At 42.1% G+C, this 25,490-nt stretch overlaps 1 protein-coding gene across 1 annotated transcript; it reads right to left on the bottom strand.

Annotated features, from left to right (window-relative positions):
- Window positions 1-294: 294 nt before the first annotated feature.
- Window positions 295-25,490, bottom strand: LOC125435334 (tyrosine 3-monooxygenase-like). Its single transcript, XM_048501524.1, has 12 exons — window positions 25,353-25,490; window positions 23,717-23,894; window positions 21,552-21,640; window positions 19,849-19,916; window positions 18,417-18,467; window positions 14,188-14,333; window positions 11,162-11,297; window positions 9,274-9,343; window positions 8,189-8,245; window positions 6,761-6,856; window positions 3,615-3,748; window positions 295-454 (listed from the first exon to the last, which is right to left on the bottom strand). The coding sequence occupies exons 1-12, from the start codon at window positions 25,488-25,490 to the stop codon at window positions 295-297; spliced, it is 1,323 nt and encodes a 440-aa protein (XP_048357481.1).

Here is a 25,490-nt window from a genome sequence, read left to right as displayed (position 1 = left end):
CTTTTCTTTCGTACAGAATTTCTGCAGACAGTCAAACTTTTATTCTTTAGACACCAGGCAATATTTTTTATTTTCAAGAGGGTTTTCGTATAATTCTCAAATTCTACGAATTCTACATTCAGTGCATAAATGAAATTTCTCTAATTCCTCTCTCATCACATTATCTACCACTTAACTTATCTGCAACATTATTTTTCCTCACATAAACACCATGTGATTTCTTTTGGATTTAATACTGCGTTATACATTATGGACTCAATACTGTATAATTAGCACCGGTTTGGGCTAATTATTTTATGAAAGCTTTTCAAGAGCCTGACAGAGATTTTGCAGTTCATCTTTCAAGTAAGAGAGAATTTCCTTGACTTTTTGTGGCAAGTCAAGAACTTCTACGCTGGAAGTAAAGGGATCGTAATGGAGAGAGAATGGTTTCTTGATCCGAAGAGCATATTTTCTATTAAGGGAAAAAAAGATATGGCACATTTTTTTCAGAATGTAAGCAGCATAAAGGAGGAGTGGTATGAGTTTGTTTGAAAGAACTGGGCTGTGTGCATTAACAACTGACAACACTTGTACCAAATCATTAATAAATAAGTTAAACAAGACTGGGGCCAATACACAGCCTTGCTTAACACCTGTCACGACGGGGATCTTTGGGGTTAGGTCTCCAGAGTTTGTACATTTTATCTGGCAGGTTGCACTGGCATAATGCCCATTGGGCAAGGTGGGCAGCTGCCCAGGGCATCACCTTGTGGAGGGCATCAAAATGCTGGGTTCGTTTTGGGGTATTTTTAGTGGTTTCCATTTTTGGCCTGCAGGGGGTGCAGTTGTTAGGCTAGCGCAGGGGTAGGGAACCTGCGGCTCTCCAGATGTTCAGGAACTACAATTCCCATCAGCCCCTACCAGCATGGCCAATTGGCCATGCTGACAGAGGCTGATGGGAATTGTAGTTCCTGAACATCTGGAGAGCCGCAGGTTCCCTACCCCTGGGCTAGCAGCACCAAAATTTCAGCGTATCATCAGGAGACTGTCCTTATGATACCCCCCAAGTTTGGTGAGGTTTGATTCAGGGATTCCAAAGTTATGGACTCCCAAAGGGGGTGCCCCTATCCCCCATTGTTTCCAATGGGAGCTAATAGGAGATGGGGCTACAGTTTTGAGGGTCCATAACTTTGGCCCCCCTCAACCAAACTGCACCAAACTTGGGTGAAATCGTTAGGGCAGTCTCCTGATGAGACCCTGAAAGTTTTGAGACTGTGCCTTCAGAAATGTGCCCCCCCAGCCTGCAACCCCCATTGACAGCAATGCAGAAAACTCAATGCAGAACAAAGATTCTTGGGCAAATTTCGTGATGTTCTTGCAGGGAGGGCATTATTGGACGTATCAGCACCAAAATTTCTGGGTATCATCTGGAGACTGTTGTGATGGCACCAGTCATTGGTTTGGTGCAGTTTGGTGCAGTTTGGTTCAGGGGGTCCAAAGTTATGGACCCTCAAAAGGGTAGCCCCCATCTCCTTCGCTCCTTTGGGAGTCCATAACTTTGGACTCCTTGAACCAAACCTCACCAAACTTGGCAAGTAGCATAAGGACAGTCTCCTGATGATATGCTGAAATATTGGTGCTGATATGTCTAAAAATGCACCCCCTACAGGCACCAATGTCCTGGTGCAAAAAAATTTGGTCGTGGTGGAGTGGCCGCCCATGGGGGGGGGGGCATCCAACTCAGGTTTTGCCCAGGGCTACAGTTTGCCCAGGGCTGCCTCGTTACACCCCTGCCAGGTTGTATTTGAATAGAGAGATTTGATAAGTAATAATAATCTAATATCGATCCCCATCTCTGTTAACTTAAGCCACAGCAACTCTCTTACAACTGAATGTAAGCAATTGCCAAGCCTTGAAGAGAAACAACTGCCCAGTAATGTTAATATTTAAAAAGTGCTTTTTCAGAAGCATGCTGTTGCATGATATACCATTTTCAGGATAAAGTTGACATTGCCGTCATGCGTTCTTTGGCAGAAGTCAGAAGTCAACATGCGCTCAGATTGTCAAGGAGTCCGATTCTCTGGTAGCATCTAAAACTCTTATTAAAGCACCACTTCTCTCAAAACTATTATTATCTGCAACGGGAAACAGAGCACTTCGATAAAATAGCATTTTTTCAATCCAATCCAATCCAATCCAATTGGATTGAGAAAAAGCATTTATATTGCTCTGGATGCATATTAGTGAGACTTGCCTTTTTTGTAAAGTTGCGCCTGCCATTTTCTTTCCTGGTCCTGCTGGATTGAAAAAAATGCTATTCTATCAAAGTTCTCTGTTTCCCATTGCAGATGGTAATAGTTTTGAAGAAGCGGTGCTTTAATAAGAGTTTTAGATGCTGCCAGAGAATCAGAAGGAGGGGTGGAGGGAGGCACTAGGATACTGGTGTTGATAAAAATCCAGGGAGATGCAACAGATTCTGTCATCTTTATCCTGAAAAGAGCTGGTCTTACAATTTACGCAGTAACAGCTGACCATGGAGATTATCCTTCTCAGAGTGGAAGTATCTGCTAATGGAGGCTCCACATACAGCTTTCCTCCCACACCTTTGGTGCACATATAGAAATGCACATATAGGTAACAACAGAGTTCCAATGTGGTGTAGTGGTTAAAGTTCTGGATTAGCAGTGGGGGAGAGACAGCTGAAAGCTGAAAAGTTGAATGCTTCCTGGATTTTTCAGGCTTTGGCTACTCAGCTTTGCCGGATAGCCTTTTTTTTTGTTCTTTGCCTCCTCCACCCCGCCCCCACCCACCCTCCCACCCTAACGAAAAAGCTGAAATGGCTTTTTAATGCTTTTTTCCCCCTCTGCTCATCGTCATAGTAAAAAAAAAAGACAGAACACAATATTAGTGCACTGAGGGTGTGTCCATGTCTATCTTCCTTATCCCCATCCTTATCCCCATCTGGACATTTGCAACATAGTCCAATGGTGAAGTTCTACAGGCCATGCTACCATTGTTTGATGTCACAATTGACAATTCTAAGCAGCTAAAAAGGATACACTTCTTCAGATTGCATTGTAAGGCCCATTCTGCACAGACCAATAAACATGGGTGTAGGATGGTAAAAACCCCATGGGGGGGATCTTCATGCAGATCCCGCCCCTAAAATGAGTCTGCCCCATGTTATTTTCCCCAAACTGGGGGGGGGGGGGTTGAGAATCATGCTATTAGTGAGGCTTTTCAAAAATCCCGAGTTTCAGCTGCTCGCAAGGAAACGGCCTGGCAGGAGGCACTTTATTTGCCTTTTAAAAATTTCACAGCTTACATCTGTGCATCTATGCAAATGCAGAGGTTTATATTGTGAAACATCAGCATGGCTGTGGGGGTTCATTTGTGCATGCCTGCATAGCTACGCATGGGCGGGAAGCAAATTTTAAAAAGAGACGCATCTCTGTGCAAAGGTGCAACAAAAACCCAGATTGTTTCCGGGGGTTCCAATCACTGCCTGCACGGATGCATGAGAACGTAAACACAGGAAAATGGGTTACTTTATCCCAACTGCAACCTGTTATACATTTGCTGTGCGGAAGGGGTCAAAATCTCTCGAAATAGGTTTTCACTTTTACACTCACTGTAGCTGAAACTTTGCATCTTCAAAATGTTCTGCTACAAAGTAGACAGGCTGGAAAGTCCGGTCCTGGTAAGGCTGGACTGCCATCACCTCTGGATCGAAAGGTTTGTATTCTGGCTTCTTCGAAAAAGCATACTGGTAAAGAAAAACAGCAGTGACCGTTATGAACAGAGATCTCAACGACATACAACCATTAACTTGAACTGAGATTTGAACTGCAGTAGGACCCATAGTGGGAAAGCAGTGGGGTAGCTCTGCCCATGCAATCACCAATGAGGGTTCAGGGGGATCACACAGTAGTTAAAACTGAGAAGTGATGGGAGGTTCGATCCCCCTACCACATTTCCCTCACATTCAGATGCATGACTTGTTAACCAGCATTATTTCAGCTGTTTCTAAGGTCAGGTTCTGTTGGCTTGGCCATATTTTCTCCCCCATGCTGTATATTTCTAATCATGCCATTACTCCCAAAAATGTCATAACAATTATTGGGAGAGGGGAGAGAGAGAAAGAGAGAGATGCTGTCCTGACTATTTCTGCTTCAGTGGGTGAAAAAGAAAAGAAAAAAGAAAAACGTGGTGTAAAATGTAGTAAATAGAATTCTGGCTTCTTGGTTAGCAGTGTATAGAATGCAAGATATCCCTGTGAGAATACTTCTGAAATCTAAACCAGATGTATCAGAAATATGTAGCAATATTATGTTTGGAGGAGCTCAGGTGCAGTTTTCAAGCAGAAGCCTTCAATCTTTGCTATGGGAAATGATGCTCAGAAATGGTCAGATGACCTGATTTAGCCCAGCAGAGCTCAAGGAGGTTTGTTTTTCTGCAAACGAAGCCTGCAACCCAGTGGTGTCTGCCAACAGTGAAGTATGGGCCATTACATTTTACTGTACGTAGGCTAGACTCCAACCTGGGTGTTAATATACAGTTCATTTTACATAATGTAGAACAGCTGATATTACAGTAAATCTACAGTGCAGCATTAAGTGCCTGGGGTAAATTCCTGTAGCTCAGAAAAACATGAGGTTGGCCAACAAACAAAATGTCATTAGGGGTTCAGCCTGGGTCGTATAAATCTTGCATCCTATTTTGAAAGACAGCTTGTAGGCCTGATGGTTACTGAGAAAAAAGGACTGGCATGTGTTCCCAAGTTGCAAATGCAAAAGCAAAAACTGAACAGAGTGTTGCACACTCAACATGGATCGCTTAAAATGTAATTTTAAAGTTGAAGTCACAATTGTAGGTTGCATGATTTGGGATCATTTTTGAGAGAAATCGCGCCCCAGGCTTCAGCCTGGAGGCGCCGTTGCAAGGGGGGAGGGACGATTGGAGGCTTCTACCTCCTCCCGCCGGCCGGATGAGGCGGTCACGTGGCCGGGTGCCGGCACGTGACAGGGGCCTCTGGCAGCCTTAAAAGGCTGCGTCGGCGGGGGTTGGGCCTCTTTCAAGGCCAGATCGTTTTAAGGCCCTCCCTCCCCGTCCCAATTGGAAGGGGTTTTTTGAGGGGTTGTTCATATTGTTATGTTTGTCGCAGTTCACTGGGCGGTAGGGCATAAGAGCACATCCTATTTGGGGAAGGCAGAAGCTTGCATGCCGGACCTTCCCACCTCGGGGGCCTCCTTATGAGGTCCGTGGTGGCGATAGAGCTCTCGAAAGCCAAGCCTGGGGGCTGCGCTGAGAGCTTCGCTGCCTGCCGGCGAGAGAGGGGTGTCAAGCACCAATTGAGGTTTGCGTCGCTTGTGGCACCCTAAGTAGCTTCCTGTTCCACGTTCCCTCCTGGGGATGTGCCGGGACAGGGGTTTCTGTCCTAAGGAGCCTAAGGGGTCAGCTTGGGCTGCCCTATAACCAGGTTCAGCGGTTTGCTACCTGGGGGCCAGGATGTGCTCTGGTATGCTCGCCCAGCTTCAAGGTTTCTTGGTTATGTGTTAAATAAATTTTGGGCTGCGGCCGATTTCTATTCCAACAAGTTGTGTTAGTATTCTTTCTGACGAAATGAGTCTCCAAACATCCCCATGCAACTGGTGAACTGAGGTTTGGATCAGTCTCCACAGAAACCAGGAATCATTCCCCTTTCAGTTCTGGACCATGCTGCGTTGCTTAGACCTGTTATTCCCTGTTTGGCTAACATAACTTGCAAGATTGTTTCTACACAGTTTTCCAAACAGCAGATTCCAGCCAGAGCTGTTTTAAGGAGAGGGTAAAGGGGGCCGTTGTGCTAAACCAGCATCACGAGGGGCCCAACATGCATGTGCAATAAAGATATATTTCCAAATAGGCAAATACACCTCGATGGAAAGAGGAATCAAGTGCACAAACTCCTCTCTTCACCAAAGTTTCATTCTTGGTACACATTCTTGTGTGATTGCACACTTATTCAAATATTTCTTCAGATATCTATGCACAAGAAAGCTTATACAAAGTATAAAACTTTGTTGATCGTAAAGGTGTCACTGGATTCAAACTAAAATTATGATCAAATCACATTTAAAGGGACAATGGATTAAGGGGAAAAAAGTACAGCATTTAAAAAAATTAAACATCCAAGAAAAGGCTTGGGCAAAGATGTAGTTTTTTTAAAAATAAAAATATCTTTTGTGACGCTAGATAGGGCAGCAGGTGAGTGGCTGGGAGTAGAAAATCCCAGAGGGGAGGCACGACTTTGCTCAAGTGGTAGGCAACCAGCTAACTTTGGAAGGGAGAGACATTCTGAGCAGGGTCCTCAAAGTCCACCTCAGTGAGCATGGCACAGCATCCCACAATGAATAGCAGCAGTATATACCTCAGGATTCAATGCAAGGGATTAGGAACTGAGGAGATATTTGTTTCTGATCCAAATGAACATTCAGAGCACAGTGACTGTGATTGGGGAGAACAGATTCAGGATAAGCAATAATCAATAGTGTTTTCAGTATTCCTAGCTATTCTTTTATTACAGTTTGCCGAAGACTTGGTGCCTTCACTCTTAAGCAGAAATATGATGGGCAGTTTCATTTGAATCTGTGCGCATAGGAGGCTCTATGCTGCCCTCTAGTGAGCACAGTGGGTAAATTTGTCTAATTCAAAATGCTTAGGATACCCACATGCCCTCTAGGCAATAGCTGTTTCTAAAATGCCGGACACCAGAGACTGATAAACGCTCTTTACTTACCACCAACTCCCCATAAGAGGAAAGGAGACCTGCTCCATAGGCTCTGATAGATCCATTTTGTTTGCAGAGGCCAAATTCAACAGTAAACCAGTAGAGCTGAGAAACACAAAAGAACAAAAGAGGAGCCCTGCAGTGTCAGATCTCATTCACTATCCTATTTGCTATTATGCCACTTGCCACAAGGAAGACCACAACTAGGGCAATAAAAACAGCCCTTCCCTACCCTTTCCCCCAGTTACTGGCATTCAAGGGGTGGGGGAGCTACTTCTGAGCATGGAGGGTTCATTCACCCATGCCAGTGATTAGCCTATCCTCTGTGAATTTGGCTAAACCTCTAAAAGTTAAAGGCCAGTTTGTACATTACTGTGTCTTTCTACAGACATATTCTGGGAGTTCTCAGCTGGGAATTTAATTCTTGGGCACCCATGATCCCAATCTGGATTGGGATCATGTTACATGAGAAGAGACTTCTGTCCCCCCCCCTGCCCCCACCCCAATTTTCTGATCTGAAATGCCCACAGGGACACACTGTATTCCTGTCTGGAAAATTTACATGTACTGAGGTATACATGTGAGTTTTCCCAGTGGGGCAAATGGAGGCTTCCAGGGCCCATCTGAAACCCAGGGCAGAATTTATGTTTTGACAATAGCATGTGTCTTCATTCAGAACTGAAACATGGATCATGATTTTTCTGTCAAAAAGTATCCATTGTATGTTGACATGAGACTGAATAGAAGTTTTTAAAAATTGTTCGGATGCTACAACTCTTCTCCTAATTGGGAGGTCTTTCTATAAAGGGGGAAAGTAGCAAGTGACAGCCGTTTGGCTGATCTAAAACCATATTCAAGCTCACTTCCCATAAGCCAGTGAGTCAGCAATGTGACTGGTTTAAGAAATCCTTTGGAAAAACTGATCCTATCAGCAGAATTGTTTTCTGTGGCAAGATCTGCAAGTAATTATTCTGATTGGTAAATAGGCCTGTTAGTCATATGATTGCGGAGTTCTTCTCTCTGATCATCTCCAACATGCAAGGCAACCAAGTGCCTGAATAATGGCCAAATTTGTGAATATGTGAACAGCCAGATTTGTGAATATGTGAATGCTATTATTCAATTTGCCATTAGTTATGTCTGCTGCAATATGTCTGCTGTGGTTTACAAAACAATGTTTTATTTGGCTTCGGATTTTCCGAATCCACATCCTTTTAAAGGACAAATTCCAAAGCATCCCGGGCCATCCTTGGGAGCAAGTTGTAAAGGAACACCTGTGATTGCTTTGAAAACCTTTGGAGCACAGTCAATGCAATCCTAAGCAGAGTTATCCCTGGCTAAGTCCACTGAAAACAATGAGCATAGAAAAGTGCAACTCTGTTTAGGATTGCATTTTTGGTTTTGTAGCTTCCCTATATTAACATGACGTATACTTACTGTTGACAGTTTTTCTATATCTGCATCAGATGCTCCAAGAGAAGCTAGTCCAATCTCCTAAAGTAGGCAAGCAGGTGATACAAAGAGGTTGAGCAGATATGTGAGGGTCATATGACCAAAAGAAGAGCCCTGATGGTTCCTAGCTAAGGAACTATCTAATCCAGCATCCGGTTTCCAAAACTGGCTATCCAGATATCTTCAAAAACCCTACAGCTGTACCCTTTTGCTTGACCTCAGAACTTGGTTTTCAGAAATATACCATGAATATATAGCCCTGTCACAAGAATGAATTCTATTGAATTCTATGAATTCTACATAGTGTGGCGTGTAGCTGCAATGGGGACAACCAGGGCGGCTTGTCCAGGGTGCCACCATTGTAGTCACGTGGGGAGGCAGGGCTGGGGGCGTGTTGGGGGCATGTTGGGGGCAGGGTTGGGGAGGGTGTGTGCAGGCAGTTCATGCCCTGGGCATAGTTCCCCCTCCCTTCGTCACTGTGGTTTACAAAACAATAGTTCTTATCTGGATTGCTGATTAGCCATGGAGGTTAAACATATTATTTCTAAAATTAAATACTGTAGACTTTGCTGGTCCCCACCCATGTGATTAGAACAATTAGCAATATCAGGACAGAACTGGGGATCAGACTGTCCAATCTTAAAGCGATTCATTTCATCATTTCATCACCTCATCACCTCCAAATAATTTACAAACAAATTAAATGGTATTGGTTTTAAATAATGTCAGCGAGGGCATGTTCATGTAGAAATGCCAGGAATCTGGTTGTATCTTTTGTGTCCCCCGCAGCAGAGACACTAGGATGTATGTCATGAGGATGCAGCCATTTCCTATTTAGTAAGAATATTTAAGGGGAGGGAAGGCAGCATGGTGTAGCCCAATCTTGTCAGATCTCAGAAACTAAGTAGGTCTACTTGGAAGGGAGATCACACAAGAAGACTTTGTAGAGGAAGGCAATGACAAACCACCTCAGCTTCTCACTTGCCTTGAAAACCTCTTGCTGGAGTCACCATAAATTTTCTGCAATTCGACAGCATACAGATAGTTAAAAGTTCTTGCAAGGGTATTACCTGTGAGAACTGTGCAAATTCCTTGTCAGCTAACATGGGAACATGGCCCAGGAGTTCATGACAGCAATCACTGTGAAAACAAATTACATTTTAGAACATTATGAAGTGTGTTTCTTTTTTATGGTGAACTGTGATTGTCCTGTTGTATCCTGGTGAATGTGGACATATGTTTAAATCCACCAGTGCAGCAGAAGACAAAACAACCATGAAGTCTCCCACCTGGCCCTCTGCAGAGCTTGTTATCATCTCTCCTCTGCCATTTGTTACATCTTGCATATTATAGCTAGTATTCATGTTTATGTTGTTCATTGTGGCAAGTGGTGATGGATGACATGAGCAGGAAAGGAATCAATTGAGGAATTCCTCCAGTTGCCTTGTCTCCTGCAACCTGACAACCACACCAAACAACAAGAGCTTGTTTGTTCATCCATCCATCCATCCATCCATCCATCCATCCATCCATCCATCCATCCATCCATCCATCCATCCATCCATCCATCCATCCATCCATCCATCCATCCATCCATCCATCCATCCATCCATCCATCCATCCATTCATTCATTTGTTAATTTGTTAATTTGTTCATTCATTCATTATCTTTTTAATGTTGGCTAGATGATTGTACTGAAGTAATGCAACTCTAATTCTAAAGAAATGTTGAGCCTAAAGGTTAGGTCTCCGAATGTTTGAAATGAGTGCTGCCTACTTGAGCTAGAATAGAAATAAAAGCATCTCATTTAATTCACTCACTCGATGGTAATCCATGGATCCAAGTTTAGGGGTCAGAAATCCCCCACATGCTACCTAACTATTGCTTTCTGTCACAAATGTCAACAAAGGCCATACAAATCAAGAGACTATTTTGTTAAATTAGGAAATTTGGCAATTCAAGTTCTGTTGTTGGATTTTGATATAAGACGTCACTAGCAGAATGTAATATACAGAAAAATGATAGATCACTAACATTCTTGTGTGGCCAGAGAAAGGTGTTTGAACCTATCAAAAATGAATGGCAGTGACAGCTAAAGCTAAGCCATGCTATGAACCTGTCAAAAATGATTGATAGTGACAGCTAAAACTAAGCCAGTGCTAAATCTTAGAATACTGTTGAAGACCTAGACCCAAAGCCTTTTTTCTGCTGGTATATAGTCCCCTGGCCACTTCCTGTAAAGCAAAGTCTACAAGACTTATATCAGTTCTGCAAGACCTGTGAAACTGAGTTGTTCCTCTAGACCAGGGTCAGAACCTCGCGGCTCTCAGGAAAGTTTACTAGACTACAATTCCCATCAGCCTCTGTCAGCATGGCCAATTGGCCATGCTGGTAGGGGCTGATGGGAATTGTAGTTCCTGAACATCTGGAGAGCCGCAGGTTCCCTACCCCTGCTCTAGACTTATAGTTGAGGGCAGCAATGGTAACGATCTCAGCTGGCCTCCCTTTTGCCTCTCTTGCTTTATATTGCTGTTTATGGCACTTAAATTGGAGACTGGTTTTAATTTGTAAATGGAAATTGTTGTATTGCTGTGATTGTGTACTGAATTATGTGAGCCACCCTGAGCCCATCTTGATGGGAATGGGCTGTCTAAAAATCACATAAATGGTAATAATAATTGTTGAGAGCCACCTCCTCCCACCTTCCAGTTACCATAAGCAAGGTTTGAGGCAGAAGAGGTTACACCCAGAAACCTTTCAACCATGCCTTGACTGAGCTCCTATTGAGACCCCCAAAACACCATTTCGTTGTTATCATCTATTACATTTTGCATTACTGTATTTTATAATTGTGTGTTTAGGGAGCCAAGTTTGCTGTTCAGGGAGCCAATTTTGTCTGGAAAAGCAGGTTGAAATACAATATGTAACTCTTACATTATCACCCCACTCCTACTTACGGTTCTGGGGAATGCATTGGGGAAGATGAATGTCTGATGTACTGTGTGCTTTGAAAGACCCGGAAAGCCAGGCCAGCAAGGAAATCTCGAGCAGACAGAAGCCCTGCAGCTGGTCTCAGCTGAAAGCCTGTTCTTTCTGGAAGAGAAACAAATAGAGCTGTAGAAACTGGGAACAGAATGGGTAGGGCCCCTTAAATGATCTGTAAGAATCATCCTGACATTGTTTTTCTCTGTGCTTGAATGTTAGAAGTATGTTCATATTCAAAAGAGTAACTAAGAAGATGGCTGAGATATATGCTTCCATAACAGACAGTCTGCTGGCTGACAGAAACTTGACAATGGCATGCATTCTGCCTTTGGATGAAGGAAATTCTCCAGCCTAGGAAGCCTCTGTCCAACTGAAGTGGCTCTTCCATGAAAGGAAAGAGTTGATGGAAGGCTTCTTTGGCCTGAGGCAGGCTTCAGCCTTTGTTCAGTGGAATGGTAGGACATATGCCAACTAGGGGTGTGCAAACTCCTTCAACTTTGGGACTTTGGTACACCCCTCATGATCTTGCCCCCAATTTATTGATGACTGTATCAAGACCTTGCCAAAGCCACTCATGGGTGATTACTGAGTGGCTTCTTACTCATCTCAGCCAGCACAATTGGGTTTCACACAAGGACTATGTTTTCTTACAACCTGGTGGTGCCACTGCAGATGATGCTTCTTTGCTCTGTTACCAAATGTAGCTGTATTGAGAATGGAAAATAAATCACTTTTAAAGTAGACCTTATCTTTCATTGTTGTCATTAATGATTTCTGGTTATAGCTGCTGATACATGTGGCTTGGTAGGGATTTTGCACATCCATGGTTTTGCAGAGGACAATTAGGGTGGTAGGTTCCTACCGTGTTAGTGATTTGGATTCTTATCTCTCCCCACCCCACATCACTTTTTAAAGCCACCTGACCTATCAGTTTGTTCCAGTCACCACTTCTTCTTTTTTGTTGATCACAGTGCCAGCAGCTGCAAAAATAACTTTAAAATTTACTTTTAAAATGATCCGTTTGTTATATGTATGCATGCAAGTGATAACTCTGCTAGTGCAAAGAAAATGGGATATTGACATTTGTGGACAGCGTCATGGGACCTTATTGTTCTTGCACGCAATAAAGCACCAAGGACATAGTAGTACATAGAGCAAGCAACACAACTAGTTTGAGATGTTACCAAGAAAACAAGAAAACAATCAAATCTGGGCCTCAGCTTGCTACGTTTATAACATGTAGGGTTCATTCAACAGTCGGACTCACTCACAGCAACAATCACTACATCCCTGATGCCTCCATCTTTGCAAGCAAAGCAACCTGATCAAAGGTTGTTAAAAGTCCCCAAAGGTCAGTTACCCAATCTGTTACATGTTAAAGATCATTCCTCAGTTAGATAGTGATCCTGATAATAGATTATTCAGTTCCATTGCTGAAGCACCAAAACATGCTTGACATACAAGTGGTTTCAATTTAGGCCACTCTTGGCACCTTTGAGGAAGGGTTTCTGTGCAAATGGAACGTCCAGTACAAACACAAATAATGTTAAATACAAATAACGTCCAATACAGAATGTAACCTACCAGGTGTGTTCTTCAGAACGCTGTGACGCCATGGAGATTTCTCTGACACGTGTGCACTTATGAACTACGCTCTTTTACTCCTAGCAGGGCGTCCTCTACTGAGCTATCACGGTTCCTGTCTTCTGTCTAATGCTTAATTAACTAGTTTTCATGAAATGATTCTGTAATCTCAGGTTAACAATTCCGTAAATAGCAAGGAACAGAACTGTATAATATTCATGGTAAAAAAAACCCAACAACAACAGCCCTCCAGTTCTTAAGTCTGAACAGTCTAAAAGTTTTGCATGGGGGGGGGGGGAGTTGCAGAGGTAACTTGTAAAAATTGTACTTGTCATTTATAGCTCTCCAGTAAAAAAAGAACAGCAATAAAGAACTGGAGTTGAGGCACGTCTTGTTGGACGGACTGCTCCATCACTTCTGGAAGCCCAGAGAGAGTTGAAAGAGAAGTCATGACTAATTGCCCTAAAGGAACCTATAGGAACAAATGTCCAGTCCACTCTTGGCCTCCAAACAGAATTAAATACAATTGTTTGTCCTCTGGCTATTGTTCCTGCTTTCGATTAGAACTCACTGAGGTATGCAAACACACATATTCCAAAACAACTCTCTTTTTCTTCATTTCATTTTTTGGGAAAGAACAGCACATTTTTGTACTTTTGCTGGAAGTTTTCATGTCAAAGCCAGCCAGTCAACACATTTCAACAACAATGACAGTAACAGTAACGTGCCCATTCCTTGCTTTGGTCTTTTGCTCCTTAAAGTAATGCTTTGGAGACAGCTTGGTCTGGAAAATTTGCAGGTCCTTTACATATTGGACAATTCACATTCATTGATGTAACAGATTCTGGATGCTTAAAAGAGAGCGATTCCAGCAATAATAATAATATTATTATTATTATTATTATTATTATTATTATTATTATTATTATTATTATTATTATTATTGATAATGATAATGATAATGATAATGATAATGATAATGATGATGATGATGATGATGATGATGATGATGATGATGATGATAATAATAATAATAATAATAATAATAATAATAATAATAATACTGCTACCTTTCTTTATGGATAGAAACTTTGTACATTACAGACCCCCCACCCACCCACCCCCCAAAAACCCCAACATGGAGATGCCATGATGGGAAACACTTCACTTGATTTTATTTTCCTTCCCATTTGATCGCTGTAAAAACACAAATTCTGTTCTTCACTTTTCTTGTACTGGGCCACAGTCCAGGGCCCTTAACTAAGGTCTGGCTCATTCCAGAACATATGGAGAATAATTTGTCTGGGAAACAAGAAGTTGGTAGTTCATACGAAAACACCACTGAGCAGCATCTACCAGCCACAAGGGAAGGGACTACACAGAGCTAAAATGCCAGAGTGCCAAACCAGCTTGCCTTTTAAGAATGTAGAGACGGCTTGCAGCTGAGGGATGGATCCTGCTCTGTATCCACAGTGTTTTTCAAGCTGATGAAAGCCATCTAGGTATTGCTTGCAAGCATGGGTAGGGTAAAGACTTCTCAGCTTCTGGTAGATCTCTCTCCTGAAAGCAAGAGCAGTTAGCTGGCAATTTCCCTCTCTAGGAACAACACCTTTTGATTTGACTCCTTGGGAACAGCATCATTTAAATGACATATCACACATATGTCCCTCCTCTTCCCATAACATATCAAATTTTCAATTGTGACAGTGGATTTTAGCAGGATTTTGCTGTTTAAAAGTGCTGCTGATCTACCCAAGTGCAATCATTTTATGTGTGGTGAAAGTTTGTGGAGTATGAAAATGTAGGAAAAGGGAAGAGGGGGATTGAACAATTTATCTGAAATGAAGGAATAAGTGGCATAATCTGAGTTTATGCCTGACCTGGATAGTTTAGGCTAGCCTGATCTCAACAGCTCTTGGAAGTTAAACAGGGTCATTCCTGGTTAGCATTTGGATGGGAGACCAGAAATTCCAGGATCATGATGTGGAGGCTGAAAAACTACCTGGGGTTTGCATAAGTCAGCTGTGATTTGATGAGAGAACAAGAAAACCTGGAAGTAATGAAGCAGAAAAGGAGAGTCCAGTCATGATACAAACTTACCATGTAGCCATATTTCTTAATGAATATTCTCATAATGAGGATGGGACAATGGCAGATTTAGGGCCATTTCACACATTTTGTGGCCACACATCTGGTTTTGCCTCCAAATGTACACTTAACAAGAAACTAGAGCCGATCCATATATTTATTGATTAATGTACCAGTGAGATTAGGAAAATTTCTCTCTGGAATTTCTGGCATCCCTGGTCAGAAATGAACAAATTGTCCAAAAAACTACTACTAGGAAGTCGAATAACATTTTATAAGGTACCAGATTTCACATTAAAAATCTGGAAGAACAGCCATAGAACATTAGCTAAAACCACTCATGTTATCACAAGTACACATTAGAAACTTTATGTAAACGAATGAATTTTTTCGTCTTGGTGACATTTTTCCCACTATGAAAAAAACAGGGTTGCTTCATATGTTCGGCAGCAACGTACTTTGTCTTGGTGTATTGCATAAAATGTGGAGGGAAAATGTTTATATATCCGTGTACATGGAAAGTCATGACTGACATGATGTGATTCACTATACAAACATCGCTATACAAACAACCCATTTTACAAAGCATGAATCAGCCAAAATGATCCTTTCTCCAAGAGTGTCTTGAACTTAACAACAATTAGAAGACTGTGAAGCAAGGCAGAATGCTCAAATCCAAGAATAAAATTCATAAGATGGAACCGCAGGAAGACTCTGGTTATGCCTCTGCAGCACTGTGTTGATCCACACAGCTGAGGAATCGATCACACAAACAAAATGCTGAACAGAAAAGATATCTGAATCATGAGTGAAAGGTTTTCAATCACTAAACAAGCAAAGAAACATACAGCTTCTTTACAGACTGTCCACCACAGAATTCCATGCCACAGAATGAAAAGACTTCAATTATTACTTTGATTTGGGTTGATTAATAGGCTTAAAATTATATTTCCATCTGACATACATCTTTAAGTCCTTAGCATGTCTGTTACTATGGGGATGCCATAGTGTACGTATTCACTGGAAGTACTTGGTCCTTTAAAAAATTATTTTAAATATTCAGATCCAGACCTTCAGAACAGACCTTAAATATCACAAAACATGAATAGTGTGCTATGCACGTTTTAGGAGTGGTCTGACCTTTGTTTTGCATTTTACAATTATTGAGTTAGAAAGAAACTTTCATTCTCTCTCTACAAAAAAAAGGACCCACCTATTTTGTTCTTGGAAAGGAAACAAGTAATCAAGCAATGGCAGAGAGCCTCATGGAAAGTAGTTTTGTTTTGGGGGGTGGGGGTTAAACTCCAGCTCTGGGGTTCTAACACATTTGTAAACATTGTTTTATGAAAATTGAGCTCATTCTTGGAAATGCTGACCAAGACAAATGACCTTTTCCTGTTTGGGTATTGTGTTTCTTATTTCTTTTGCTGCCGAAGTGTTGCTAGGAAGGGTGATAGCCAGCATCCCACAACTGCTGTCTGTGTTTTAGATAAATATCGAGGCATAGCATTCAAAGCTGTGGGCTGAGAAACAAAGATGCAGGCTTCCAATCATGGCTATTGTTAGCAATGTCTAAATCACATGGGCCTTTGACTGCTTCCACCAAGATGTCTTCCCCCCCCCCCGAAAGAAAAACAGTGCTTAACTGGGGGGTGGGGGGTGGGGGGGGGAATGGATCAGAAGATACAGTAGGAAAATTCAGCACTGAATAAATAGAGAGCTAGTACAGGAATACTTGAATACTTTAAATAAATTCAAATCACCAGGGCTTGATGAACTACATCTCAGGGTATTAAAAGAACTGGCAGAGGTAATCTCAGAACTGCTTGCTATAATCTTTGAGAACTCCTGGAAAACAGGAGAAGTCCCAGCAGGGTTGAGGAGAGCTAATGTTGTCCCCATTTTCAAATATGGAAGGGAATAAACTTGGAAGGGAATAAACCAAAAATCTGCTGCAATTTACATACATACGTACTTCAGCCAGACATTTCACAATATAAAAATTCTAACTGTAAACGTGAGTTTGGAGAGTCATGGTCTGGAAGAACAGATCTGTGCAGGGCATCTGGAAAGCAGAGAGTTAGGAAAATATTTTTCCCAATAAAGCTGTACATATTTAATTGTTCTGCCTTGTTTTATACTGAAAATTCTTTTGTTGATGCTTTTGTGTATTTTATTGACTTTGCATTTTAAAAACTTTGTGATTCACTTCAAACAGGTCTCTGTGGAGGCAGCATATATATGTTGTAAATAAATACATAGAGGTATGTATGTATTTAGAAGAAGAAGAAGAAGAAGAAGAAGAAGAAGAAGAAGAAGAGGAGGAGGAGGAGGAGGAGGAGGAGTTTGGATTTATATCCCCCTTTCTCTCCTGTAGGAGACTCAAAGGAGCTTACAATCTCCTTGCCCTTCCTCCCTCACAACAAACACCCTGTGAGGTGGGTGGGGCTGAGAGAGCTCCAAGAAGCTGTGACCAGCCCAAGGTCACCCAGCTGGCATGTGTGGGAGTGTACAGGCTAATCTGAATTCCCCAGATAAGCCTCCACAGCTCAGGCTGCAGAGCGGAGAATCAAACCCAGTTCCTCCAGATTAGATACACGAGCTCTTAACCTCCTACACCACTGCTGCTTAGAAAACTATGCCTTTCTAAATTATTGCTTAAGGCTGGTCAACAAGTGAAGTCTGGATAGCATCCCACTTTCCAGGTAAATCTCTCTGTCTCTGGCTTACACCCCTAACAATCTTTCACCTCTCCCTACTTCCCAGATGAAGCTGGTTGGGGTCATGTGATTGGGGGAGCTGTATGGGGTAGGGAATGATGCCACAATCAATAGAGTGTGATGTAGGAAGGGATCTGGTGGTAGGCGAAAATCGAGCCAGTTGAGGGGAAGGGACAGGGGGCATTTGTGTGCCATTGCCCTTTCTGGCTCTTCTTCCAGCTGAAGTGATTTTGGCAACCGCCTCAATAAACTGTTCAGTGATAAAATCTTGCTCTTAAATGAGAGGACTCATTTGACATCTGTCACGGAGTCCAGGCTGGAAAAAGGATTGTTTCAGCTTTTTGGAACTGTTTGTTAAAAAGAGAACAGCCCAGACTTTCTCTTGTGTTCTGATGACTCATCGAGCCTCTCCTACTGTTTTGTAGGAGCCCTGGTAAAGCAATCATCCATATCCCTGAAAAGCAATGAACCATAACATCCATCCCTAGTAGCATGCTGCTACGTTGGCCAGAGATTAAGGAGACAGTCTACCCATGCCTACCCTGTATGGTGCCTCTGGGATGGGGAAGACCAGTTTTTGCAACCTGCACATTTGTCAAGGCAGAAGATGGCTATAACAATCAACAGTCCCAGGTTAATGTTTTTTACGAAACACATGGGGTGGTTTTACTCTGAATGTGTTCATTGTACACCCAACCCAGCTGATGCACAGCTATGATGTGCCATTTTTAAAAACAGATGTGAATTATTTGAAGCATATGTGCTAAATGAGTACAGGAATAAAGCTTCCATAGCTGATGGGCTGTCATATCATAATCTGAAATTGTACCCTCACCATGTAGCAATTTCTTGGGCAGTATATTCAACTCTCGGTAAAGGATCACCCCTGTAAAAGAACAGACAGCATATTGGATTAAGAGACATTTACATGCCACAGACAACATGCTAAGAAGGGATCTAGGAAGTGTTATCAGACTGACCCATAGTGGGTGGGTGGGTGGGGGCTATGTTTCAAGACAACAGTGTCTCTACCCATCCTGCCAACCCTTGGGGTGCCCAGCTGTACAGAGCCAAAAATGGGCAGCCCATTCTCTGTATTAGCTAGAGTACTCACAAGGACAGAAAATCTTGTCTGGAGTTGCCCTTTCCATCATCTAGCCTTGCATAATTGCCTGTCACTCCCTTCCTAAAGGGATTAAACCTATGATAATACCTGCCTTGGGAACAGTGCTTTCCACCTCTAGCCCTGTACTATCTGTTTTACTAACTTGCTAATGTGGATGCCCCAAGTATCCTGCTGATACTTCGCTAATCTCAAACTTCTTCCTCTGACTAATTTCTCTGTTGTCTTGAAGTCACTCCCAGGCTTAGCCCATTAACACTAAGCACCAAACATTAATTTATCCATCAACTTGAGTATTGCCACTCAAGCTGATTACTTTTTGCTTGTCTTTTGCAGAAAAGGCAGAACTTTCCTTTGTCTTGGGAATTTAAGGGTCACTCTGCATAATCCTAATGGTCCCTTTCCCCCTTGATTAGAAGCCCCCTCTTCCAGTAGCCAGTTTTCAATACCTCTGGACATCTCTCTGTCTGTTGATGTTTCTTCTACCAAAGCTAGCACAAGTCACTCAGTTCTGTTCATCAGTCCGTTCCACTCAAAGATCTGGTACAGTATTACCCTGAAAATTCCCCCAGTTCTCTCCATCTATTCCACACCTGTCCACTCAATGATTTCTATATCCTACAACTGTGTGTGCTCTGCTGCTTTGATCATTGTGTGATTTTATGTTTATTTTTTTCTATAATAAATTGTTAAACTTTATTAGCTCTCCTGCGGATTTCTTGCTTAAGCAACTCTTAGTAAAAGTTGGCAATAAATATTCCGAGCTTACCTGACCCCTCATTAAGCCAAAAGTCTACTCTCACTAATTCCCCATAGGTACCTTGACTCCAAGCAGCTTGCCAGTCAACCTTAAAACTGTAAACACAGAAAACCAGACTACCTTACTGCAGAAGTACACAAAATGTGGAAAAACTTCAAAAAGCTTTTCCCCAGTTATAATACTACCGAGGGCCAAAATGGCCCTTTAACTTACCAGGAATGTTTCTAGTGGGTGGGTGGGTGGGTAGGGGAATACGCTGAGTTAGGTTCTAGCACCAGGAAATTTCCTTGTATACTGGGCTGGTCCACTCCCACTGACAAGGGGAATGGCTTGCCTGTCATCTCCTAAGTTATTTTAATGCCCTAGTCTGCCTATTGCACTTACTGTCGAAAGTTAAATGCCAAGTCAGCAATGAAGGCTCTCCGCTTCCTGTATACTGGATCAGCAAATCCCTAAAATCAGAAAAAAAGGAAATAAATATTCAATCTCATATCTGTCTACAAAGCTCAATCCAAAATCTTAGTAAGACTGTGAAAATGAGATTTGAGTTTTGAAATTCAGCATTTGAATTTTAAAATTTTAATTTACAGTCTGGGTGGTTTTAGGTTGTTGGGTTTTCATTTCATGGTGCCTGTTGGAATCTCTGGCATGGGAGTGGCTTCTCTCAGCATGTGGCAGAAAGATTCACTAAACCAGCTAGTTGAAAGTGATGAAAGCCACTGGGCAGGTGGATTTTGTTTCAGTTCCTTGTCTGTTGCTATTACATTATTATTGTTATTATTTGTCATCAATTCTTTAATTGTTATATACAGGACCATCAAACTATGTGAGGGTTTTACAGAACAAGCTAAGAGAACAAGGGGGGGTCTGCTCTGAGGATAATAAGGTTTACATTTTGTTAGCGTGGGTGCTGTGTCTGGTAGTGGTCAGGATGAGATCTGACAGTCCTGAAGAATAATTAGTTTGTTCTTTCACAAACAAACAACAACAGAGAACAGGATTTGAAATCAAAACCCAAAACCCAACAGAGTACAGAGTGCAGAGCACACTTTTACCCACACCTCCAAAACTCCAATGGCTGAAGAAGTCCAAATAACCCCTGCTAAAAGGTACAATACCCTCCTGACATATGTACCGTGTTTCCCCGAATATAAGACAGTGTCTTATATTAATTTTTGCTCCCAAAGATGCGCTATGTCTTATTTTCAGGGGATGTCTTATATTTCCGTATTCTGTTCGTCAGGCATGCTTCCAAACAAAAACTTTGCTACGTCTTACTTTTGGCGGATGCCTTATATTTCGCACTTCAGCAAAACCTCTACTACGTCTTATTTTCCGGGGATGTCTTATATTCGGGGGAACAGGGTAACACCCTTTTGCCCTTAGTCAACATAATCCTTCATCCAGCAAGAGGATTCTTCTTTACAGTTGGGTCTTTTTTCAGTTATAGGGTCTCTTGGTGATTCTACTTAAGTCATTTCTGTAGCTGGGGTGCATTTACAATTCCAGTGTCTGATGGTTCTGGTAACTGTTCAGAGGGCATATCAGGAGGAAAAACAACCCCAGAATGGTCTACAGTTGGTGCCTTCAAGGACTCTACTATTATCTCTCCACTTAACAATGATCACCTTCTCAGCCAATCGATATGATGATGTCACACTGACCCATCAGCACACTGAACCTTGTAGGAAACAATGACAGTGGAAGGATTCTACCTTCATTGCCACAAGAAGTGCTGTGTCTGTGGAGGTAAAGATGAAGCTTAAAAGGCCTTTAGCATAACTAGTTTATTCTCTTAAAAACAAACAGCAAACAGAATCTCTACACACTTCAGCCATTTCCCACTCCAAACTACTGACCCAAGAGGTCCAAATAAGCCCCTTTAAAAGGCACAATACCTTCCTAACATACATAGTAGGGATAAACAAGAAAGATAGGCTTCATGGGAAAAGTACAATGAAACAACTGGCCTCAATAGGATCACAATATTTAAAAAGTGTAACTATATATGATTATTTGCATGGTACTTGATATGAGCTGCATTGTCTTTAGACCAAAGCGGTTTGAAAAGTGCCTTCATAACTCACCGGATGCTCATGATCCAAATCAGGTTCATATCTAGTGATCAGGTGATGGCAGTTGTCAAGGTCTCGTATCCTTCTTGGAAACCACAAAGCTGTTGAAGAACAGGCTATGAGTACATAGCACATTCTAGTTGAGGACTGCACAGGAGAAGGAGTTGTTGCTCATTTGAATGGCTTCAAATCTTACACCATACATGCAAAGCTCTTATATGTCAAATACTTTATGTTGTGGTCCTTCAAGCCTAGTCAATAACTTTGGTATATAAGGGATCATTCATTCATTCATTCATTCATTCATTCATTCATTCATTCATTCATTCATTCATTCATTCATTCATTCAAGTGATGAATGAATGCTGATGATCCCTTATATACCAAAGTTATTGATGAGGCTTGAAGGTCCACTTATTCACAGAACTGGATCTAGGAGTTCTGTTATCAGCACACAGTAGAACTTAACAGTAGAAGCAAACAGCCAGTGCCTACAAACCATGTTCCATGTGCATAGTGCAGAGAGTTATGAGTTAGGATAAAGAAACAGAGGAAGGCAGGATTCCTAGCACAGCCCTTCTGATGAGATAAGTCATCTTGTAAACCAGTAATTCATAAGGTCATCCATAAAAACATGTAGTTCAGATGAACTGGCAATTTTTGGACTTAATTATCAATGTCATCAACAAGTATATTTACAGAGAGTTGCCTGCTCTCTGCTTTGGCTGCTGAAATATGAGTAGAGGGCATGTGTGTGGGTTGTGTGTGATTACTCATCAATCACACCTGTTGCTGAAAGTGCCTTTTATGTGTACAGTTCAGAAGACATGAATTCAGAAGGCTCTTTCTTCATGCTAATCACACTCACTGGATCTGATCAGTTTTAATACAGTGTTGTCCAATCCAGAGCATGCGTGCCACAAATGAAACAGACTTTGGAACAGGCCTTCTCAGCAGTGGCACTGAAGTTATAGAACTCACTACCCAGCTACGTTCACCCATCCCCAACTTGATCTACAAATACAACTTGATCTACAAATACAACTTGATCCACAAATGCAACAAATGCAACAGCCTTCTCAGCAGTGGCACTGAAGTTATAGAACTAACTGCCCAGCTATGTTCACCCATCCCGAACTTGATCTACAAATACAGCAACAAAGGCACTTTGATTCTACAGAGTATTTGACATCAGAAGAGTCCTTCAGGCTACAGCAGGAGGTCCAGTTCAGTAGTCAAGCTGCACATGTGACTGTTTAGGGTGGCATCTTGATGCATTTGAGGAGTTCACTAAGTCCTGGCTTTTGGAGGAACGGGGTCCTTATCATCACTATCAAGACTACCACCTGCAGCAATGTGACAGGAGCTCAGCTTGGATCTGGTCAGCAGGAGAAAGCAATGAGTGCACCGTGCTTGGGGTTATAAATATATTGAACTGCCCTGCGGCAGTTGTTTACTGCTGATTGGGTTGGCACTATATTAATTTTGTGTTGTGACTGTAATTTAATTGTGAAATGCTTTGGGTATTTTTGACTGATAGTGAGGAGTCGAACATTTTCTTAAATAAGTAATCAGCCCTGCACATCTCCCTGCCTCTCTAAGGGAGCATGGATACCTGTTCCCCAGGTTGGTAGACTTAAAGTAAGCAGGAGACAATGAGGCTGCACCAGTGGGCAAGAAAAGGCAAAGGAAAACAAAGGACAAGGTTAAGAGTTTATTTAGCTCTTCCAGATCCCTAGGCGTTTTGCAATTTGCTTTGTCAGGCGATTTCCCAGCTCCCACCTTGGAGCTGAGGAATTTCTATAGAAGATCACCTGACAAAGCAAATTGAGAAACATGTCGGGATCTAGAAAAACTAAATAAACTTTCAACCTTGCACCTTGCTCTCCTTTGTCTTTTCCAAAATGAAAGAACAGCCATAGCAAGACACAGGTAGGGGTACCATTGTGTGTACTGGAGCAATTATCTCATTCTTTAAACTAGGGGGGGGGGGCTCTCTAAAGGACTGCCATTCATTTGACTCCTTTGAACATTTATTTCCAAATGTATTTTCTAACTTGCAGTTGATCTTAGCTTTTGGTGTACAGTGTGGGAGAACGGAAATGTAAATCTTCAAAGGTTTTTTAAATAGCAAATTTCATCCACTGAGGGAAGCAGAAATTTCATGTATAGCACACCTTTTTCTTCTCTGTTGTATTTCACATTCTCTGCCACTCTCTTTAAGGAATTCACAAGACTGCTGACTTCAGAGCTCAGAACTTCACATTTCACGAAAAATTCAAGGTCATCATCAGTCATATTCTCAGATGTTTTGGCTACTCTGCTTTCAAGATGATGGATTTTAGCTTCAACAATCTGTAAAATACAAACTTGTGTATAGCCGTATTTTTAAAAAATACATATACACTTTCACACACACACCACTTTTCCAACTTGTTTTGCCACAACACTGCACAATGACAAGAACCAAAATTAAAAACAATAAAATAACAGTGGGATATTCTCATTCAAAAATCTGGAATAAGATGTCTACAACATTCATAATTCACAAAAGTATCAAATCAGAGATTTAAAAGAATCTGTGTAAATATCCAAACTTGGAATCCATTCAATACTTTTTACTCAGGAATGCCATCATAACACAAACAGTGTAGTGTTCTAATAAAAATGTTGCATGGCTTTTGCTTTTGGATGTGACTTTGGGTCAACAACCAACAGCCTATACTAATATTATAATATAGATTCATAAAAATAAAACATGGACACCAAATTTGTTGGAATGCTGTCACATACTGTTAAAAATTAAGCTGATGAAACAGGCTGTTGTGAGTTTTCCAGGTTGTGTGGCTGTGGTCTAGTAGTTTCAGCACTACGCAGCTTGGAAAACCCACAGCAGCACAACCTGAAAACCCACAACAACCAGTTAATTCCAGCCAAGAAAGCCTTTAACAATACATTAAGTGGATGAAATTTCAAAAAGATGTGCTGAAAAACTGAGCTAATTTGTCATGCGAGACCTTTTTGCAAAAGTAAAGATATTCTCTGAATAAGCAGAGACCATACTGACTAGTGTGGGGAGTGGGGTGAGCTTATAAGGATCAAAGGTGATATTCAGACAACATTGCACCCCACACAGGGAAGCTGGTTCTTCTAATCAAAGCTTTCCCCTCGGCTTTGCCCTGATGAGACCTTTTGAATCCTGGACTACAGCAACAAACTCCCAATAATTAAGTGGGACCTGCACATGATTTCTTCAGACTGTCAGCAATGAAGATTGCAAACCAGGCAGCACCAGCAGGTTGAATTAAACAGAAGTTGATCAGAGAGCAGAAGGATGCCACACCAGGTGAGCTAACCTACCACACCCATGGCCTAGAACATCTGGTAATTCCAGAAGAGCTCCCAGCCTGAAGAAAGGAATCCTCCTGCCTCCTCAAAGGAGGAAGGATGGAGTGGTTAAGAGCAAGTGGACTCTAATCTGGAGAACCTAATCTGGTTTGATTCCCCATCCCCACTCTCCCACACGAGTGGTGGACTCTCATCTGGTGAACCAGATTTGTCTCCCCACTCCTACACCCCTTCCGCATGATCCTGGACAAGTCATAGTTTTCTCCTAACTCTCTCAGCCCCACCAAACTCACAAGGTGTCGTTTGGGAAGGAGGGGGAGGAAGGGCAAGGAGCTTGTAAGCCACCTTGAATCTCCTCACAGGAGAGAAAGATGGAGTATAAATCCAAACTCTTTTCTTCTCATTCTCTGCTGAGGGCCCAGGGGATGGATGGCAGCAATGAGTGAGGCGGGCAGCGGGCTGTACCTCGAACACTTTGGCGGCCCGGGAGGTGCCGCTCTTCCTCCCGCCGCGGAGAGCGAAAGTCACGGTCAGCGCGACTCTCTCGTCGTCCCCTCTTTCTCGTTCGGCGGAGGGATCCCGTAACTTTTTGGACGACTCCAT

This window comes from Sphaerodactylus townsendi, linkage group LG06 (assembly GCF_021028975.2).
Source record: "Sphaerodactylus townsendi isolate TG3544 linkage group LG06, MPM_Stown_v2.3, whole genome shotgun sequence".
Taxonomy (NCBI): domain Eukaryota; kingdom Metazoa; phylum Chordata; class Lepidosauria; order Squamata; family Sphaerodactylidae; genus Sphaerodactylus; species Sphaerodactylus townsendi.
This window is presented reverse-complemented; position numbering and strand designations above follow the sequence as displayed.

What these genes read in the sequence shown, in the direction of transcription:
- LOC125435334 (XM_048501524.1), bottom strand. Translation starts at nt 25,490, where the DNA reads ATGGAGTCGTCCAAAAAGTTACGGGATCCCTCCGCCGAACGAGAAAGA. An exon ending in ATTTGGATCATGAGCATCCG is followed by an intron (nt 19,917 to 21,551) that starts GTGAGTTATGAA and finishes TTCTGATTTTAG; the next exon opens with GGATTTGCTGATCCAGTATA. An exon ending in CCAATGCATTCCCCAGAACC is followed by an intron (nt 9,344 to 11,161) that starts GTAAGTAGGAGT and finishes TTGTTTTCACAG; the next exon opens with TGATTGCTGTCATGAACTCC.